The 12554-nt window shown below is 46.6% G+C and overlaps 1 protein-coding gene across 1 annotated transcript in view; it reads right to left on the reverse strand.

Annotated features, from left to right (window-relative positions):
* Positions 1–12554, reverse strand: part of PDE9A (phosphodiesterase 9A) — a 98960-nt gene that overhangs the window by 65643 nt on the left and 20763 nt on the right. The window contains exons 3-4 of the mRNA XM_015419739.1: positions 7521–7598; positions 5696–5739 (exon numbers count right to left, since the gene is read on the reverse strand). Of these exons, the coding sequence (XP_015275225.1) occupies positions 5696–5739; positions 7521–7598 (122 nt within the window). The remainder of the gene's footprint in view (positions 1–5695; positions 5740–7520; positions 7599–12554) is intronic.

Genomic DNA, 12554 nt, shown 5'->3' on the forward strand with positions numbered 1-12554 from the left:
GGCAGCGGCAGACGAGGACCCCTTCGAGGCCCCAGACGTAACCATGCCCGCGCTGGAGGACCCACTGCGGGCCAGCCAGCCCCCGACAGCAGAGGCAGGGCCCCCAGAACCCGAGCTGGAGACCACCGAGGCCCCAGCTCCACCGCCGGCTTCCGCACCGGAGGGCGGAACCCAGGTGGCCCCAGCACAGGGCCCCAGACGATCGGCAAGGGTGCGACAGCCCCCAGCGTACCTGAAAGACTATGCCACCTAGGAGTGGTTCCGGACTATGGGGAGAGGGGTGTTGTGTCCACTGACCGCCACCGGAGGTCAGGGCATATACCCGAGCTTCAGTCTGGGAAGACAATGGGGACTAGGATCCTAGTCCCTCCACTGGGGAACCAATGGGAGCCATGGCGGGAGATTCAAACCCACCAATGGTGACCAAGGGGTGGTCCCCAGGTGTGTATATAGTTGGCCTGCCGGCCGTTTGTCTTTGTCTTGTTGTGTGCCTAATAAAGCGTGCTATGCACCACGTCGTTGTCTGTCGTCGATCCATGCGGCTCCCACTACACAATACAGAGAGAAGAGGAATGTGTAAGGTTTGCTCTAAAAGAAATAAAAAATGCAAATGGGAGGACTGAGGTTTGCATAAAAGGGGGAAAAAGAATCTCTGACAAGGGAAAGAAATGGGGTAGAGGGATGCTATGGGAGGCCAGTGGATTTTAAAGCTGCTGGCAGAGGATCAGGAAGTGGATGAGCTAAGAGGAGAGAAGGGAGGGGGACATGCTGTCAGAAAGTTGAAAAGATGGGAAGGTAGAATGGGAGAAATTAAAACCATTCTGTCTGTTCCTTGAAGAAAGAATCCTACTGTTTCATGTCAGCTGTATAAGAAGGCTTGAGGAATATAAAGAGTTATTAAAATAGAGGGTGAGAGATAACCCTTATTATATCCTTTTCTCAGACCTCTTGTGGGGTACTGGTGGACTAATGCTATTGGCTAAGAACATTAGTGCTTTGTAGTCCTGGGAAGGTTGAATAGATCAGGAGCTGAACCTTCCAGCCTGAGCAAATGGTTGATGGTTTTAGCATGGTAGGTGCATTTGTCAGATCAGGTTATTAACCTGCCAGCATTACCCTAAATGTGAGGATAGGCTGTGATCTTGACCTTGATCTACCATCTGTAGCCAGAAGGGCAAATATCCCTTCCTGGGTTTAACAACTGAACCATGCAACCATGGGTCAATGCATTATGGCTAAAAGAGCGTGAGGAGTTCTGAATATTCAAACAAAGATTTAATGATTGATGTTCTTCTGGCATATTCATGCAATTAGCTGCTTCTTTTGAAAGTGTTGGGGGTGGGACTTCCTGCCTAGATTGAGAGATCTTGCTTTTAATATCAAAATAAACGCCTCTTCTCTCGCCCAGGGCAGTGTAAGGCCAAAGGATCTAGGGGTGCAAACAAAACAGGTCTCAGATTATGTGTGGGAGAGGGCACCACATGGCAAGATGATTCAGCAGGGCTCTTCTTATGCTCTTTTGTTGGTTTTTTTGAACCTGAAATAGCTCAGAATAGTTTCTGTTTGTCCCCAATGACCAGTTAAAGTTACACTGTACCAAGAATACCAGAGAGTGGAATAAAACTTACGTTGTTCCACACAAAGCTCACACTCACTGCTGCTGTGATCCTCAGTCCTGCTCCTCCCGCATTCATCCTTCACACACAAGCAAAAGTGACTTCAGTGCCCCCTGAAGCCTAGAAGCCCTTCTCCTTTCCCTTCCCAGACACACTGTAATGCAACAGTGTGGCTCAGCTGGGAAAGGGAAAAAGCCCTTTAAAGGGCTGGACAATGTGGATCTTAGCTCTGCCATGGCCACCCTGAGGGTTTCCGCTGCAAAGATGAAAAATATGGGAGCCAGATGAATCATGACCAGACTGGGTGTGGTGTCATCTGGATGCTCCCAAATACTTGGGGTGTGTGTGTCTTGCTACCCTTGCAGGGAAATTCCCTGTCTGGAAGCAGCCTCCCATTTAAAAATATAAACTGCTTCTTCCATTATTTATCCTGTGTGTGGCATGGTAGAAATTTAACAGGTGTACACAAAGACAAAGCTTATGCATGTTTAAGATCTGTGTTAGCAAAGGAATTTTGGCAGGTGCATCTTGTTACCTAAAGGTGAAAAACCTGCACCTGTCAAAATTCTCTCTACTATGCAATTCCTAAAGATAGAATAGTCATCTTAATGGTATTTTTTTTTGTTTAAGAAATGTCAACTTAACTTTTAATGGTTTCTTTTTAGGTTTTATTACTTCCACGAACATGGTTTTAAAAAGCCCTCCGGGTGGCTTTGTAACCCAGTTGTTCTTTTCATGACGTTGCAAATATCACCCCCCAGTAAAAGGAAGACAATTCCTTTGAAGCCATCCTAAGTTAAGACAGAAGAGAGTATTTACTACTGGTAAGAACATACAAATGGAAACATAAAAGGCCAGCGGACAAGCACCAAACTGTAACGCCATCATACTTCACCTGCCTCCTCCCTCCCTGTTCTGATTTCCTTCCCTTTGAACTTAGTCTGATTCACTTGATTAGGTTAAAAACATTCTGGTACAGCACATCCTAGGCACAGCTGGAATGACAGAGCAGATACTGTGTATGAAGAAGGCATCTAGTTCCAACCCTGGACCCTCTGGTTAAAGTTTCTGAGGGAACAGGTGTTGGGCAGGATCTGTCTGAGGCCATGGAGAGCAGCTGCAGTCAGAGTAAACAACCCTGAATCAGATGAACCAACGGCCCCAGTCCGTGTAAGGCAGCTTCATAGGTTCATCCAAAGCCGTATTACTCAAAAGAGCAATCAGTAGAGAGGCTGATTAAAGTGATTTTGCATTTTCCCCTTGATATAGCTGTGATAGAAATCCAGTCTTATAGGCTAGTTCCAGGAGGAAATCTTTTCAGAGAGACAATTGTCAGCAAAACATTCCTACTTGATCCAAATGTGTCATCTCTTGTCATAACTTGGCAGTTTAGCCTGGATATCAGATTGCCAGTTGGCATAAATGTGGTAGGGTATATCTTTAATTATTAAACACACTGTGGGATTTTTTTGAAGCCCTGTTTACCGTCAGCACAATATCTGTCATGAGAGAGTAGCCATATTCCCAGTCTGTCACATGAGCCTCCTACCAGGACAGCTATGTAAACCTGTGTAGGCCCAACATTTCTAGTTATATTGGTGTCCCAGGATATCAATCGTTGCTGTCTTTGTGTGTTTTTCTGTCTGATTAAAAACTTCAAATGCTAACCAGAAGGGCATAGACCTGACAACTGATGGCCGCAGAGGAGGATGCTTCCAAGTAAGATGCACAAAGCAAAACCAAAAAAAGGCCCCTGCCACACGGCAGGGAAAACACTGGGCAAAGCACGGCTGCTAAAAGTCGCACCAAAAAAGAGACGCCGTGGCGGGATCCCACGATTCCCTAAGCTGCGGCGCCGTTGCTCCCCGCCGGGGAGGAAGAGACAAGTGGGAGGGGGAGGCTGCCGAACTGCGCATGCTTGAGCATGCGCAGTACAGCCGGGGGCCGGGGATGCACCGGCGAAAAAACGCGCCGGCGATCCCACGGCCGGCAGTGATGCGGCCCTTCGGTAGGTGGTTCTGTTTTGCTGCGGGTTTTGGCCGGGAGGGGCGGACTGGGGACCGGCTGGGAATGGGCGCAGCACGATTCCCAGATGTTGCTGTGGGATCGCACCCATTTGCTGCGGCCCCGATCCGTCCCTCTCCCGGCCCAAACCGTCTAGTGTGAACAGGGCCAAAGTTGGCTACATTACAGGTCAATGCTCCACAGGAAAAGTGTTTTGATCTTGTCCATCTGATATCCCACATTCCATCATGGAATACAAAAAGTTCCAAACTGTGACTTCTTTTTGCAGGGTGTCTAATTCTATCATTCAATAGTATTTGTTAGGATCTTTCTGCAAAATAAAACAATATGCACCCCAGCCACATTTTAGCCTTCGGGTCCTTTCACTGCAAGGCTTCTATTTCAGATTTACAAGCATGGCAGTTTCACAGGAAAAAACAAAGGATTGGCATTGGAGAGATGCAAATGCATTTTAATTTGTGCAATACTTATAGTTAGATTTTTCTTCTTTTCTAAATGTGTGGCACTATGACCTGCAAATGACACATACGTTTTCGTATGGTAGGCTTTCCACTCAATAAACACAAATTTGGTGGCCAAGAGGAAAAGAATGGGCCATGCTTTTAGTATTTATTGTATGGAAGCACAACCATTTAAGCACGTGTTTACCATCTAACTACTGAGGCCCCCACAGCTATATTTTGCCATTGAAACAAAGGTGTTTTGTACCTGAATTTAAAATATAAATTGTCCAATCCAGACAAAGTTAGTTGCTATGAAGTTCCATTTAGTCCTCAAGCTGCAACCACTAACTTCCATGGGACTTGGCAAAATTGACTTCTCTAGGATGAGGGGAAGCAGGAAGTTGCTCTGAGGTGCTTGGTGCACATTGTATCAGTGTCATGGGAGCAGTTTTCTGTGGGTTTAATCCAGGGGTCATTTCGTAGAAAAAGAAGTGCAGGAGCTCATTAGCATAACTCATTTGCATATGCCACACCCCCTGACATCACCGGAAGTGTGTCAGAAGGCAACACCCGCAGCTCAGGCTCCACTGGACTGTTTTGGATTACTAGTTATTGGGGAGGGGGGAAACGTGCCGATCTGTCCTTGCAGAGGAGGGAGAGGTTGTACCTGAATAAAACTTAGTCTTAAAGGTGCCACTGGACTGTTTTGGACCGGGGGGCCGGGGGAGCTCTGCAATTTACCTGGCTGCTTCTTGCTCTGACTGAGGGCTGCTGGGAGTAGGGGGTGGGGCTTGTTGCATATGCCCACCCCCTGGGCTCCTTACTGCTGGAGCTCCGTTCCTGTGCGCTCCTGCAGGAAATGACCCCTGGTTTAATCCATGACACTGCCATGACATTCAGAGGCCACAAGCAAGCAATCAGGTTAATTGTGTGGGTAAAAGCCTTCAGACTAGGTGATGTAGGGATGTAGCAAAAATCCAAATAAATAAATAAAAAATAAATAAATTGTGCAACCCCCAGGTCCCTTTCCCCAGTCTTTCTGCCTCACTTTAAGTCAAATATTTTACACGTGCTGTGGGATGAAACCATGGAAATGTGGCTCCAGTGGCTTGGACATTACCACTATTACTACCACTGTTTTATTTGTATTCCATATTTCTGTTGAGGAACTGAGGGTGGAGTACATAAGCATCCCCCTCCCAGTTTATCCGCACAACATCCCTGTGAAGTAGATTGGGCTGAGACTCTCGCTCAAGATCACCCAGTGGTCTTTCATGGCGGGGGAAGGGTTTGAACCTTGATTTCCCCAGTGCCAGGCCAACCCTCTAACCATTGCATCACACTAACTATTTAAATACAACAGGCACTTCAGTCTTATTTGAAATAAAATGCTTAGAAAGGTCGTAAGTGCTATCGTATAACAGCACTTAACATTTTTATGGACTGAATCTCCTAAAGATAAAACATTATACTACAACCTATTTATATACAAATTTACAAATGTTAAGAAATGTGATAATTTCTTAATTTTTTTAAAAATAAAAATTTAGCAAAATAAATGTTTAAAAATTGTGGCAATAAGATAAAAAAGTGGCTAAAAGAAACATTTACCTGTTAACTGTCCAGTGGCCATAGGTATTACTTTGTACGGAGTACTACAAGTGACAAAAGAAAGACAGTTTAAAGCACATATTTTTCAAATGACACAGCTGCCATGATGAAACATGGGAAAAACTAAAGGTGTTCTCTAACTTGTTTTCAAAATTTATTTAGCCAGGGAAAAGAAAAGTGCACATTGTTTGCAAATCCATTTCCCTGCTGACACTTAAGAGGATCTTGCCAGTGTTTGAACAGTACTAACAAAATCTCCATTCCTCCAGCTATTCAAAGACCACACCAACATATTCTGTTTGACAGCCTCATGGACCAGACTGGGAAGGAAGTGGTGAACTGGCCTTGACCTGGAGCATCAACAACTACAGAGGGAAAACAAGGCCACAGAAGGCTGCTAAGGGGCCTGGGAAAATGACAAGGAACTTTGAAAAACGGAAGGTCCTTAGGGTATATGTTAATGAGCACACACCTTCCCAAATATCTGTGTGCGGAAAATGTTTTGGTTTGCTTCTTCTAGTAGGCAAATAAGGCCTGGTGGGATAAAGAACTGTGAACTCCCAGAGGCAGATGAGTGGAATAGAAAAAGACATTTGTACATCGACTACTCGTCTTACAGGGATTTTTGTTTCACTCAGATAACTACATATGCTTTAATAATTTTTTTAATTAAAGGCCATTATAGCCTGAGTAATCTTTGCTCTGTCCCACTCTATGTTGTCTTATTCCAAGCAAGCACACTTAGGTTGCCAGTCCTGGGTTTAGAATAGGGGTGCCAGGTCTTAGCTGGGTCCCAGTGGGAGGCTCTACCCCCACCCCCACCACACCTGGTGTGATGACACTACCTGGAAGTGACATCATCATGCTAGGCATGCCATGCAGGGGACACTCTAGCATTTGGGTAAAAAACCCTGTATGGTCACCATAGAGTTTTTACCCAAATGCTAGAGCATCCCCCGCATGATGTGCCCAGTGCAATGATGTCACGTCAAGCACAGCGGGGCTCTGTGGGGGTGGGGCTCCCTCCACCGGCCAGCTGGCTGGCAACAAGTTGGGGGGGGCAAAAGGTGGGGGGAAACTCACCACCATCAGTGGTTTGGCAACCCTAGTTTGGAAATTCCTGGAGATTTTAGGGATGGCTCCTGGGGAGGGTGGGGTTTGGGGAGGGAAAGGGCCTCAGCAGGGTATAGTACCGTAGAGTTGACCCTCCCAAGCAGCCATTTTGTGCAGGAGACCAGTTGAAATTCTGGGAAACCTCCAGGCCTCACCTGCAGATTGGTAACCCTAACACAGGTACACAAACTCACAAATACTACAAGTAGGGTTGCCAAAACCCCTGGTTTGACAGGGGTCTCCCATTTTTGGGGGGGGTCTACCCGCCACCGGCCAGATGGCCAGCGGGGGAAGCCCCACCCCCAACACCCACAGCCACCCATCTCTCTCCCTTTAAGTGTGTGGAACCCATGTTTCCTCCCAAGCCTGATCTCCGCAAGCTTGCAGGGAAATGCCAGCTTCATGCTCTTTAAAGGGAAATGCGGCTGCTCTTAAAGGGGAAACGCCTGCTCCTGCATTTAAAAGGGAAACCCCGGCTCCTTTAAGTGCAAGGAACTGCCGTTTCTGGAGATCTGGCGCATGGGCGGGTGGCGGGGTGGGGCGGTGGACATCCCCAACATGACGTTGTCACGTCAGGGATGCCCTGCCCCCTCCAGGAACGCCCTCAAAGTCCCCCGCTGGGGGTGGAAGATGGACTTGGCAACCCTAAGTACAAGTGAATAAGCATTGCTATTTTTTTTAGTTTACCATAGTTCTAAGACAATGTGCCTACCTTTCTGAGTTTGCAGGCATAGTGGGATCAATAGACACCATGCAGTCATCTGCTGTGAAAAGTGAAATGGTTGTATTCCTGAAAAAAACAACGGTTAGTCATTTATAAAAATATGTATATCATCCCCTTTCAGCTCAAACTGTCCAGAAGGCAATTATCAGAAAGTAACTAAAATAATTTAAATCTAACATCTGAAAAAAACAAAGAAATAATAACAGAAGATAGCATAAACAATCTGAGGCAACAGGGGGGGAAGTCAAACAAGTTCAAGAGGAGTGGCACATAAATATTAAAATGAGCCAAGGGACTAAAAAATGCTCTCAGAAAGTTCAGTTCAGAACTGATGCTGGAATGTTACCAAAGAAGTGGGAGTTGCACAGTTTGGGCACCACAGCTGGGAAGGTCACCCATGAACGTATGGACACATGGAATAAGTTTAAAGTTACTTTTGTTTAGACCAAGCCGTGGCCTTCTGCCAAGCTCATCAACTACTGGGTGAAGAAGAAGAAGAAGAGTTGATTTTATACCCTGCCCTTCACTACCCAAGGGAGTCTTACAATCACCTTCCTTTCCTCTCCCCACACCAGACACCCTGTGAGGTAGGTGGGGCTGAGAGAGCTCTGAGAGTGCTGTGACTGACCCAGTTGGCTTTATGTGGAGGAGTGGGGAATCAAACCCGGTTGTCCAGATTAAAGTCTAACGTTCTTAACCACTACACTAAACTGGCTCTCTACTGGAAACTGGGGGAGAAAAGAAAGAAAACAGCTAAGATGTCAGTACCAGAAGATTCAAAACTGGATCAGGAATGCTGACATGGGCAATTTCTGCACTGACAGCTTGCTCCGGAGAATCCGAGGAGTCAAGCCTTAAGGGTTGACTTTACAATCGCACACATTTCTTCTACACTGGTTTCCATCCCTCCGGTTTATTTATGCATTCTGTATGCATCCTGCATCTACAAGCAAAACCCACATTTTTGAGCTTAACTGACTGCCAACCCCTCCCTCCCTCCCTCCCTCCCTCCCAAAAGAAAGGGAAGGAAAGGGGAAATCCAGACCCACACATGCAAGACTGACACATTTGGGAGCAGGGAATTCCCTAATCCTTTATATTGATTCCGTCTTATGCTCTCTCTGGCTTTTAAAAGTTTGCCTGAGCGGGAGGACACATCCTCTTTTATCTTTGGAAAAGGAGGGAATGAAAATGGAACAGGGAGGGGGCATCAACCTAAAGAGAGAGAGGTGGAAATGGGGGGAGGGCAGTGGGCAGAACTTAAATACCTGCAGAAACTATTCTACTTTAGAAAGGATTAGCAATTTGAACGTGGATGAGAACAAAGAATCGCTGCAAATTCCCCCCTATCCTATACTTTGGCTTTTATAGGACCATGCCAAGGTCATTTTCACAGCTTGAAAAATAGCTGCAGGGCAACAGTGTGCTGGAAGTGGTCTGAATGCAGATTCCTGTAAAACAAATGCAGAAACAAGAGAAACCCCCCAAATAAAGTGACAGTGACAGTGGGAGTGAATGCAGAACAGAAGAATAGTTTGCGCTCAGAGGCCAAGGCAAGATACAGATGCTGAAAGGTCCATGAACCCACTAACTGAAAATACACTAATCTGTAATTGTGCTCTGGGCAATTTTCCACTCTTGCTAGCATGCATTTTCCAGAAGATTCCAGAATGCTTATTTATGCATTTATTCCCCTCCCCCATAACCACAGGCCTTTTCTTTCTTTCTTTTAAAAAGAGGGACTTGCTGGAACATAATAACATAATCTACTGCTGCAATCTACTAGTTCCCAGGTGTCATTAATAAAAAATAAGTCTCTGTCCCCTTTTGTTGCAGAACCATAAGCAGAAATGTGCAGCCTTTTATATCCCCACAAGGAAAAGGGTTCGGAACTTTATTTTAAAAATGAACATTGGGAACTAGTATATTGTTGCAATAGATCATTTTAACATTATAAAGCAATAGCAATCTGTCAATTACCTATTTCTAAAAAGCCTGAAAGTGCTCTCTGCTGTGAATGAGGAAAATGGTGGCTGTGGATGCTGACATATAGAAAATGGCACCGATGTGGGTAGAACCAGCAGAAATGCATACCTTTACATCCACGTCATGCCTACATGTATTTAGTGCGATATTTACAATAAGACTGTACCAAAACAGATTTTGGGGAAAAGCACAGCAAAGCAGGGGAAAACACAAAAGCAGGACAAACAGTGAATGACTTTATATGGATGATTCTGAAAACAATGCTGTTGTAAAGAGCAAAACATCAGTGTGGAAATAGGACTATACTGTGATGCAGTACAAATTCCCCCCTATCCTATACATTGGCTTTTATAGGACCATGCCAAGGTCATTTTCACAGCTTGAAAAATAGAATTAGCTCTGTGCTTTCTTTCCTCTGTGGCTTGATGACGTTATGATTCTTTTCCTTTACTCCTGCAGCATTCTTCTGAATGCACAGGTCAAACAGCATCACCGGCCAGAACATATATTCAGTGTCATCTTTGTGTTATAGCCAGCATACATAGAGGCAGGACAGGAGACGTGGTTTCTGGGTCAGCAGTCACTGTTGCTAGGTAGGTCCAGTTTGTGAAGCTGCCTTTTACTGTCAGACCATTGGTCCATTTAGCTTAGCATTGTTTACTCTGCCTTGCAGTGGCTCTCCAGAGTCTTGGGCAGACATACTAAGGTCTCTCCCGACACCTGCTATCTCAAATCTTTTTAAAGGCTGTACCCAGGATCTTCTCTATGCAAAGCATGTGCTCTACCACTGAGCCACAGCCCCCAGTGGCAGTCCTTGATCCTCTGACTTGACAAATTAAACAGCAAGGGACTGACTCAGTTTTGGATACTTGCAAGGCTGTATTTGAATGAAAAAAAATCTGTTTATACTGGCATTCTTCCAACAGTTTGTGAATGGCTTAGATTCTTAAATAAAGCCTTTAAGGCAACAGCGTGGAATGTTTAATGGCTCAGGCTGGTGACGTTGCTTGACCTACATTAATGGGGGGGGGGGGAGAGCAGATATAGCCAGCATCAACAGCAAAGCAAATCAGCTTGGCTGTACGGCAGTCTTGCAGAGTTTTATGGGTCACACTTTTTAATAACATGCAATTTATAAAAAGGTTAACATAAGATGGGCGCATGTTGCAAATGTGCATAGCATGTGTCTGACGAGAGCTATAAGGATGTTAGAAGAAGGTTCTCTTATAATCCTGTTATCTACTAGATTCCTTAACAATATTATTAGCCATATATGAAGCTGTTCATAATTTATTAACATATTACATAACATTAACAAATTAATCTTTAAGAAACAGTGTGATTCATTTACAGTGTAGGTGACTCAGCCCTCAAAGTTTTCAGATGAGTTTTCAATATGGTGGCTCCAGAAGTGAGTTGTGGGTGTATTCTATATCCACTTAAGCCAAGGGTAGCATCCCCTTGATGCTGATAGGGAAGGGATAGCACCTCTTCCTCCATGCTCCTCCTCTGTATACTTTGTTGAGAGGATTTGGAGGAGGGCAACAGAAGGAAAAGGGGCTATGTGGTGACAAACTTTCAATATGCAGGGGTCGTTTGGGGCTGGAGTGGGCTGGAGCGCTCCTCCAGCAGCCCAGGAACAGGGAAAATGGTGGTGGCAAGCCCTGCCCCCAGCTCCCACCAGGCCAGTGAGGGAAGTTTTATCTGGAGTCGCGCCGCACGATCTCCCATTGTATTCTATGGCCCTGGAGCGCAGTTCCCCACCACTACCTGCGACTCCAGAGAGAAGGGGTTTAAACTTTAAATGGTGAGAAGGGGGTTTAAACTTTAAATGGGCTTTGCTGTGTGCCGGGTGGTGGTGGGAAACCACACTCGGGTGTACTGGCATTGGCGTGCTGCCTAGCCGGAGCTGCTTCCCCATGCCATGCGGCAGGGTGGCCGAGTTCCTCAGGTGCCCACCCGGGTCGGTGCCACCAACTGCAGCGGCATGTTACTGCCACCTCAGCGAGCTGCTTCTTCCCAGCGTGACGTTGGGCAGCTTCAGTGAGAGGCTCCTGGAAAGCAATGAGGGCATGAGCCAATGGAGTGGGCTATGCTCGAAGGAGCTCCCGGCAGGCCCAGCTCTGCTCAGCACTCCTGGTATATGCAGCGACACTCCCGCCTTCCCCTCCCTCCTCGCCACCCCACTTCCAGTCCGGCCAGCCTCATAAAGGCAGAGGTTGCCTCTTGCAACCCGGCACCACCAACCTAGTTCCAGGCACAGGAGCCGGCTGAGCTCCTGGCCAGGCAGGATTTTCTACCCCGGGGGTGCTTTGGGCTGCCCGTGCCTTGAAGTGGAGAGGCCACTGGGCACCACGGCCAGAGTCTCTGTGGGACAATCCCCGTTCTGCTGCCTGGGACTGATTTGTTGCCCAAACTTCCTTTTCCACAAGGGCCAGTTCCTCTTCCATCTTCACGCTGGGGGCTCCCTCCTCGCCAACTGCAGCACTCAGCCTCTCTTCGGCGCAGGACCCGGGTTGGGCTTTTCCTTACGCCCTGCTGCTCCCCAGCTGCAGACTTATCAGGAGGAGAGCGGCTGCCAGCCAGCCACAAGGTATAGATAGGAACTCTGGGGCAAGGGTTGCTCTGTATTCTTGGTGCTTGGGGGGGGGGCAATAGTGGGAGGACTTCTAGTGTCCCAGCCCCACTGGTGGACCTCCTGATGGCACCTGGTATTTTTGGCCACTGTGTGACAAAGAGTGTTGGACTGGATGGGCTGGATCCAACATGGGCTTCTCTTATGTTCTTATCTCAAGGGACAGCTCTAGCAATGGAGCTGAAGATCAGCATAGCATTGCTACAATTTTTACCATGAACATTTCTGACAGTCAGTTTTATCAAGTATATAGGTGTTGATCTGATGTAAGCTGATCACCCAGCCTGTTTGGCTTCTGTCCAACAGCTGCAAATACCTTCTGGACAGGTCTATATCCAGTTTTTGCAAAACTGCACACACACAAAGATTGGCCAATTCAAATTGACTGGCAGCCATTAGCA

This window comes from Gekko japonicus, unplaced genomic scaffold (assembly GCF_001447785.1).
Source record: "Gekko japonicus isolate JY-2015 unplaced genomic scaffold, Gekko_japonicus_V1.1 scaffold1906, whole genome shotgun sequence".
Lineage (NCBI taxonomy): Eukaryota > Metazoa > Chordata > Lepidosauria > Squamata > Gekkonidae > Gekko > Gekko japonicus.